Here is a 9,428-nt window from a genome sequence, read left to right as displayed (position 1 = left end):
ATGTAACTATTAAATTGGGGAATGCAAAAATACTTGAAATACTGGTAGTTTCTTTTTCATTACTACAAGCTAGGGGGAAAAATACTTTGCCTTTAGGCATTTATTGAATAACCTCCAGAGACAAACTTGAGTATTTTAGGGTTCCTGATGAAAATGACTCTTTTACTATCCAAAAATGGCTTAAGGAGATGTGTGCCAAAAGGGAGGCACCAAAGTCCTCTTGAGGACCTATCAAGTAGCAGTAATATTTGTCATAACAAAAGCTTAACTCACAAAGGACCAACAGCATCATTAGATTTTTTTCAAAAATCAGTATTCTAAAATGTTATAGTCACTTCTAAAACCTCACAGTCTAAAACTTAGGAAGATATCACAATAAGAAATGACCTAAATACTTCCCTCTTCTACTCCCCAGATACATTTGATTCTGATATAACTTGTAAGCATGCCCTGAATAAATTCACTCCAATAGAATTATAATACTGTAGCACAGCCCATGCAATATTAAATACAGAAAGGTGTAAATAAATATATAGTCCAATATATAAATGCACATTTAACGATAGCTGAGTAGCAGTACCCTCACTGGGTAAATGTGTATTTTTTTAAAGCTTCATATTAACAAACTATGATGACTGCAGAGATCAGCTCCAGTTATGTCTCAGGAGATATTCGTTCAGGAAAGAGAGCTATACAAATACATAATTCATGGCAGGCACAGGTGCACTACAACCATAAAGAGCTTCAGTCTACTGAAGTAATCAAACCATCTTGTGCACATAAAGTTTTACAAATGTGTGTTCACACATGGGTTTCTTTGAATATTTTGAATCAAGGATGTATAACCATATAATCTGAGTGTATTAAGGGATGAAGAAACAAAAGCAACATTTGATAAATTAATTTTTAATCTGTTTAATTTGGTAACTGTAGAATGAAATGGTTTCAAAGCAAGTTCTCAATTACTTCAAACACAATCAAAGAGTTAACATCATTCTAAAGAACTTAATTTCTTGTCTTCAATATCCACCCACTCCCACACAAACAACACACAGATCAATAGAAATCCCTGTACATATATATTATTTTCAACAACTTATTACCACTGGGACCTAGGATTAGATTTTTTTACTCTGAAACATTGCAAATTCATCCATTTGACGTAGGATATAAGGATAAGGAGACAAAAAGTCATGCAATGATACTGAGTAAAATTTTGTTGAAAAAAGATAAATCAATCTTTGATAATTCAATGCTATCAATCAGGGCATTGAATTCTTTAAATAAAACAAATGCCAGTTTTTATCATAAATCAAAAACACATTTATTGTCTTGAAACCAAACTGGCTCCAGTTACTTTTTGTCTTTTTGAGTCAGCTCTTTTTAAAAATCTAAAGTTTCCTATCCAATAGAAACTAAGATATTTCTCTTATTCTTTAGCCATTTACATGAGATGGCAGATGGCTCAAGGAAGGCATGTTTTTGATGACTCCGAGTCAGAAAGTGCATCTTCTTGGACAGAAGGTTCATAATCCCCAACACTTTCAGGCAATTCAATGTCTATCTCATCATTACTTTCTGCACTGTAATCAACTTCTTCAAGGAAACGAGGTTCATCTTCTTCCAAAACATAAGTGGTAGGGCTGTAGCCAAAATAGACACAACATACAAGGCTGCATTAGATTTTAAGATTCTAAATTTAGTTGTATGGAGAATGGCTACCTACTCTACTATCCTGCATTAACTCAATTATCCAAAATCTTTGGTTCCAATGTAATAAAAGTAGGTTGTGTTAACTAAAAAAAAAAAAATCACATAACCCAAACATTAGCCAAAACTCTATTTATAAAATGGGTGAGTCAATATGTAAGAGATACGCATTAGTTGAAAATTTCTTGTATTTGACTACAAGAGTAAAAATGCTAACTTTAAACTGCATTATGAAAACTGTCAATATGCCCTGTAACTTTTTAAAATTCTACTTACAACTGTTTAGCAAAAGGATATCCAAACATAATAAAATATTGAGATTTGTCTTTGCAGGCATTTATCAACCTTATTTGCAAGACTACAAAGACACATTATTGAAGTTCTATTTTAAGCACCTTAGCTCCTAGCAGCAGGTAATTTCAAGGGGCTTTATAAAGTAACTGTGGATGTTTAATTGGTTTCTTGAGTAATGTGCTAAAAACTACTTATTCCAAGATACTAAAGTGATTATCTACCATTAGAGTAAATTGAAGAAGGCTAAAATAAAATTAAAAAAAATTAAGAAACCACATCCACAAGCTTACGGTTTCCCCAGGACAAGGAAAAATTAAAAAACAAGCGAACACTCCACACCCAGTTTAATTTCCTTCCCTTGGGTCATAGAATAATAGTTCCCTTAAAAGCACTAAGTGCTTCTAAATATTTCATTAGATAAGTAGTTTTGGATTCAGGCAAGCTCTCTATTACGGTCTATAACTTATCCCTTTTCTTCATAATCAAATTATTTTGGTTTCTCCCAATGTGTCATAATTTAATACAAAGTGGAAGAAACATCTAAGAATACAGATATACCAGCACTTCAAGAATATATTTTCATTTTTGACCACAAATTATGTTAATCTTACAAACTGAAGCATTAAGGAATACATAATACCCCTCAAACTTGAATAATTCTTTTCCTAAGAATCCAGTTCTCATGCTAGATAAGCTGTCCTAAGAGCTTAATAAATCATTATGTGTCTTTATAGTGCACAGACCACAATCACAGATGCTGACAACATCATAGGTTCTAATGACTTAAACCCCAAACCTTGTTAGGATTTTAGATGAATTTTCCTTTGAAAAAAAAAAAGGTCACTGCATTTTAGTATATTCTTGCTCTTCTGAAATCCTGCATTATATCTAGCCCTCCTTGACGTACCTGGGGCTCTCAAATAGCAAACAACTCCTTCACACACATACATGCCCCAGCCCATATCAAGATGGGAGACTAGGTAAAGCAAACTGATACGGATGTCATAGGAGCTGGGAAGAGGTCATGTGTACAAGATATTTCTTCTTTATTTCTGCTCACTTGTGTCCTGAGGAACAAAAGGCCATAAATTATACTACTCCTTTCCTTCTACTGCATTCTACTGAAAAACTGTAAGGTAGGACAGCTAGATGGCACAGTGGATAGAGCCTTGGCCCTGGAGTCAGAAGGATGTGAGTTCCAATCTGGCCTCAAACACATAACACTTACTAGCTGTGTGACCCTGGGCAAGTCACTTAACCCCATTGCCTAGACAAAAAAAAAAAAACAAAAACAAAAAAACCATAAGGCCAAATACCAACCATGGCAGTTTACCTTTGTGTTTCTAAAGAACAAATTAAAGTGATTTGGGTCAAGACTTTCATAAAATACATAGGGATTCAAATATATTTTCAGTCATAAAAGAAACAAACCTTTATAATTCAATTCAACTAACTAAGGACCATCTGTATATAAGGCACTGTATTAGGGATAGAGGGGCTAGAAAGGGTATACAAAGATAATACGACAAGGTCTAGGTTCTTAGCATCAAGGAATATACTCTCTACTTGGAGGCGGCAAGACATGCACACAAACAACTATAAAACAAGGTGGAAAGAAATAATGCCATCAGAAAGGTATAAAGTCCAAAGCGCTGTGGGATTACTTTTAGCCTTGAGGATCACAGGACCATAGACAGAGCTAGAAAGGACCTTAGAGATCATCCAGGAACCTGAGGCCCAGAGTAATGAAATGACTTGTCCAAGGATCATGGAAGGCATTATGGAAAAGGTGGCATCTGAGATGACCCTTGAAAAATAAGTAGGGTTTCAAGCAGCCAAGATTAATGGGACAGGGAAAGGACAATTCAGATGTAGATCAAATGCATGAAGGCAAGAAAGCCCCTGAGTATGTTCAGAATAAAGTGAGTTTGGCTACAGTACAGGCTTTATGAAGGGAAATGTAGGAAGGCTGAAAAGAACAGATATGTACTAGATAATATAGGGACTTGGATGCCAGGCTGAGAAGTTTTTCCTCAATAAATGAATAATTCACTGCTAAGAAAATGTGAATCTAACATAACAGTCATAAATGAGGAAAGTCTGGAGTTCTTTTAACTTCCTTTTGTGCAGAGCTTTGAGTTTTACAAAACATTTTGCATTTTTAAAAACCTGCTTTGATCCCCCATAGACCACAAAATAGGGATAACTTTATTTTAATCCCTTTCATGTACTCTATGTTACAGATAAATTGGATTACTCAACAATCCATCTTATCTTGGCTCCCACACCTTTGCAAACACTGCCTGTCCCCCATGCTCAGAATAGACTTTCCTCCAACTCCATTTGTAATAATCTTTTCTGTCCTTCAAGGCCCATCTCAAGTATCACCTCCTCTACAAAACCTTTTCCCTTATCTCTCTAGCTATCAGTGAGCACTCCTCCATCAGACCTCTCATCCCAGCTCTACTCTTCACTACAACTTTGGAAAAGTCACTTAGTTTCCACAGGCCTCAGTTTATTTTCAGCTAAAGGCAGGAAAGCCCTTATTGGAAACTCACTCAAGGGCCAGTGGAACAGAAGCCTAATGGCAAGAGGCAAAACAAATTTTGTGATTCTATGCACAGGGGTCTGTCTAGTGGGGAGAGGAAAAAAGTCAAAGGAAGAGGCCAGGATTGAATGAAGTTAGATTTCTACTTAGGATCTTTCAGAAAACAGTGGAGGGCAGCAGGGCTTTGAGAGAAATGTATTATTAGTCAAAAGCAGTTAAACAAGCTAGTGTTATATCTTGAGAAAAAGTGGAAAAACCCAAGAACACACTAAGTAAATCCTCATTTGGGAGTCCCCCCATAATTAAGAAGCTAAACTTGATGGGGAAAGAATCCTGGTCAACATTTGGATGAAGATCACTGGTGAAAGAAACAGGAGCAATGTAGTCATAAGAATAACCTAGAGACCAGAGAGCCAGAAGGAGGAAATATATGAGTGGCTTGAGAAATATTATGTGATAAGTAACTTCTATTATTCAAACATCTGGTGGACTTCTCTCTTCAACAAAAACAATACAGCTGAGGACTTTTTCACATCCCTTAATGATTTCATTCTTCAAAAGGTGGAAGAAAGGGACAGCTAGGTGGTGCAGTGGATAAAGCTTCAGCCTGGGAATCAGGAGGACCTGAGTTCAAATGTGGCCTCAAATGCTTGATGCATGCTAGCTCTGTGACCTTGGGCAAGTCATTTAACCCTGATTGCCTCAAAAAAAAAAAGTGGAAGAAGAAACAAAAGGAACTGCAATTTTATATCTAATTCTGACCAAGAAGAAACTATCTGTTGAAGCAGAAATCATAGGAATCCTGGGGGAAAGTACATATAATATCTTAGATTTTGTGATCAAAAAGGAAAGGCAAGTTAAATATAATCCTCTCTCTAAATATCTAAATATAAATACTCTCTGTCTCTCTCTCTTTCTCTACCTGCCCAACCTCCCCCCACCCCCATCTCAAAACACTTCAGAGAAAAGGTAGGCAAGAATCCATCTCTATAGGGGAAGTCAGCACAGAAGTCAAGTCAAACCAATCCAACAAGCATTTCTTAAGTGTCTGCAATGCACAGGCACTGTGCCAAGGACTGGGAATCAAAGGAAGACAAAAAGCAGTCCCTGCTCTCAAGGAGCTCACAGGCTAATAAGGGAGACAGCATGCAAAGAACAATGCACAAACAAGATATGTACAGGATAATGCTAACCTTTAGTGTCTCTTAGAGTCAAAGACGGAAGACACTAAGGCACACTAAGGGTTAGCATTAAGGAGAATCACCAAAGTCCTCTTGCAAAAGGGTGGGATTTTAGCTGAGACCTGAAGAAAGCCAGATTAACTAGAAGATGGAAATGAGGAATAAGAAAATTACAAACATGGGGGAAAGTCAGTGAAAATGTGCAAGTTGAAAAATGGGAGTGTCCTGCAAGGAACAGTAGGGTGGCCAGTACCACTCAATCATGGAGTATGTACAGGGAAATAAGTTGCGATAACAGTGAAAAGGTAGGAAGGAGGCAGGCCATAAAAAGGCTTTAAAAGCCAAACAAAGGATTTTCCATTTGATTTTGGAGTTAACAGGGAATCACTGGAGTTTACTGAATTGGGGGGGGGGGGAGGAAGGAGGAAGTGACACGGTCAAACCTATGCTTTAGGAAAATCTATTTGATAGAGTGGTGGAGGGTGGCTTATATGGGGGAGAGATGAGGATGAGGTTCTTAGTGGCATGATCGAGTCTGGTCCAAAGGAATGAAGTTGGACAGGAAATTATATAAGCAGTGTCGAGAAGAAAAATGACAATTCTGCTGTACTTTGCTAAAGTCAGGGTACACATGTGTGAGGGACTGTCTGATGTTGGCTACTGCCAAGTGCAGGTTGTGGCAAGATGGGGTAGGAACTGGGTATTAGGAAGTAACCGGAGCTCACGCTCCCGAGGCAGGGGCTGTGCTATGAAGCTGGGGAAGGAACAGGATACAAGGAAGTAGCCGGAGCACATGCTCCTGAGGCAGGGGGCTGTGCCACGTGGGAGCGAGACGGCAGAGGACGAGTTCCCTTTGCTTAATCCCCTCCCTAAGTGCAATGTCAACCCCAGACGCCTCCTTCCTGTGTCCTTCCTGACTTCCTGGGTCACGTACCTTCCCTTTGTGTACCACTGACCCCAGACGCCTACTCCCGGTATCTGGGCCTGACTTGCTAGGTCATGTGCTCTCTCTTTGTCTATGCACTAATCCCAGACGCCTCCTTCCTGTATCCGGTCCTAGCCTCCTGCGTCACTTCCTCTCCCTTGGTGCGCTAAACTCAGACATCCCCTTCCGGTATCTGACCCTACAATCATTGACTAGTAGGCGGGCTGAGGAGGAGGGGCTAAGTAGGTACTTAAGGAACGGTCCTGGTCGGAGCACGTGCTCTCTTTGCTCCTGCTCTGTTGCTCTGGCCTCCCTGCTTGGCCTTGCTGTGATGGCCTCTGAATAAAGCTCGGGTGTTGGCACCTCCTGGTAGGCTCGTCTCTGTGTGTTTATCCGGGTAGTACCCGAAGACTGGTAAGTATAACTCTGGCAGCCTGCTCCTTATAGGAGGAGAGTACACGGCGTGGCCAGCACATACATGTAATATTATATTTAGGTCTGAATGCCACATTCATTATTGACTGTAATAATAACTCACCTTCAAATAGCATTTTGAGGTTTGCAAAGTGCTTTCCTCATAACAACATTGAGGTAGGTAGCATTAACTATGATGATCCCCATTCTGATAAGTGAGGAAATTCAGACTCTTAATGGTTAAGTATCTTGCCCATGTTTTTATGGCTAGTAAGTATCTGAGAGGAGAGATAGGTGGCAAAGTGGTCAGAGTACTGGGCCCAGAATCAAGAAGACTCATCTTCCTGAGTTCAAATCTGGCCTCAGACATTTACTAGCTGTGTGACACTAAGCAAGTCACTTAACTATTTGCCTCAAATCCTCATCTGTAAAATGAGCTGGAGAACAAAATGACAAATCACACCAGTATCTGCCAAGAAAACCCCAAATGAGGTCACAAAGAGATGGACACAACTGAAAGGACTCAACAATAACAACAATAACAAAAATATAATAGGGACAGTCCTCCAAATATTTGATGATAACTGTCATGCTTCCCAAAAGCCTTCTCCCTAGCGCATTCAGTTAATCCTCATATGGCAGGATCTCAAGGATCCTTATCATTCAGGTTGACCTGTTTTGAATATGTTTCAACTCTATCACTATACTTCCATGAGAAACAACATGTTTGGTGGGAGGAATACTGGACTTGGGTTCAAATACTGGATTCTCTTGCTTTGCCCGTGCTTGGATCTGGGTCATAGTACTGGGTGGTGGTCCTGGGGCGAGGAGGAGTGGTGGAGCTTGAGGCAGTGGTGGAGAGGGAATACTCCTCACAGTTCCAAGGCAGAAAAGAGTGCTTGTGGTCACTCACAGACCAGAGCACAGGCCAGGAAAGGAGTAAACACCTCACCTCTGATCATACCACGCTGGAAGAACTCAAAATTTACAGGTCCCTAGAAGTATCTCTGAAAATAGCTGCACAAAACCCCCGAAGCTTGGGATAGTACATTCTCTACACTGGAAGCAGACCCCTACCTTAACAAAAAATTTAAAACTCAAGTAATTGGCTAAAAACATAAGCAAAAAAAAGGAAGACCACAGAATCTTACTTTGGTGACAAAGAAGACAACAAAGAAGACAACAAAGTCAAAGCTCCTACATCCAAAGCCTCCAAGAAAAACATGAATTAGTCCCAGGACTTGGAAGGACTCAAAAATGATTTTGAGAAGCAAGGAAGAGAAGTAGAGGAAAAACTGAGAAGAGAAACGAGAGTGATGCAAGAAAATCATGAAAAATGAGTCAACAGCTTGCGAAAGGAGACCCAAAAAAAACTGAAGAAAATAACAACTTAAAAAATAGACTAACCCAAATAGCAAAAGAGGTCCAAAAATCCAATGAGGAGAAGAATGCCTTAAAAATAAGAATTGCTCAAATGGAAATGGAAGTCCAAAAGCTCACTGAAGAAAATACTTCCTTAAAAATTAGAATGAAGCAAATGGAAGCTCATGACTTTATGAGAAATCAAGAAATTGTAAAACAAAACCAAAAGAGTGAAAAAATAGAAGACAATGTGAAATATCTCATTGGAAAAACAACTGACCTGGAAAATAGATCCAGGAGAGATAATTTAAAAATTACTGAACTACCTGAAAGCTATGATCAAAAAAAGAGCCTAGACATCATCTTTCAAGAAATTATCAAGGAAAATTATCCTGATATTCTAGAACCAGAGGGTAAAATAGAAATGGAAAGAATCCACCAATAACCTCCTGAAAGAGACCCCCAAAGGAAAACTCCTAGGAATATTATAGCCAAATTCCAGAGTTCCCAGGTCAAGGAGAAAATACTGTAAGCAGCCAGAAAAAAAACAATTCAAGTATTGTGGAAACACAATCAGGATAACACAAGACATTAAGGGATCTGAGGGCTTGGAATATGATATTCTGGAGGTCAAAGGAGATAGGATTACAACCAAGAATCACCTACCCAGCAAAACTGAGTATAATCCTTCAGGGGAAAAAAAAATGGACATTCAGTGAAATAAGAGGACTTTCAAGAATTCTTGATTAAAAGACCAGAGCTGAATAGAAAATTTAACTTTCATATACAAGACTCACTAAGCATGAAAAGGTAAACAGGAAAGAGAAATCATAAGGGATTTATTAAAGTTGAACTGTTTACATTCCTACACGGAAAGATGATATTTGTAACTCATGAGATCTTTCTCAGTATTGGGTAGTTGGAGGGAAAAAAATACATAGATAGATAGATAGATAGATAGATAGATAGATAGATAGATAGATAGATAGATAGA

The 9,428-nt window shown here is 38.6% G+C and overlaps 1 protein-coding gene across 1 annotated transcript in view; it reads right to left on the bottom strand.

Annotated features, from left to right (window-relative positions):
* Window positions 1–899: 899 nt before the first annotated feature.
* Window positions 900–9,428, bottom strand: part of LOC114025961 (cytosolic carboxypeptidase 1-like) — a 173,093-nt gene continuing 164,564 nt past the window's right edge. The window contains 1 exon segment of the mRNA XM_027839510.1: window positions 900–1,643. Coding sequence (XP_027695311.1) covers window positions 1,466–1,643 — 178 coding nt within the window. The 3' untranslated portion in view covers window positions 900–1,465.

The sequence above is a fragment of the Vombatus ursinus genome, unplaced genomic scaffold, assembly GCF_900497805.2.
Source record: "Vombatus ursinus unplaced genomic scaffold, bare-nosed wombat genome assembly UNPS02014832.1, whole genome shotgun sequence".
Taxonomy (NCBI): Eukaryota; Metazoa; Chordata; class Mammalia; order Diprotodontia; family Vombatidae; genus Vombatus; species Vombatus ursinus.
The sequence above is the reverse complement of the archived record's forward strand: the minus strand, read 5'-3'. Positions and strand labels throughout refer to the sequence as shown.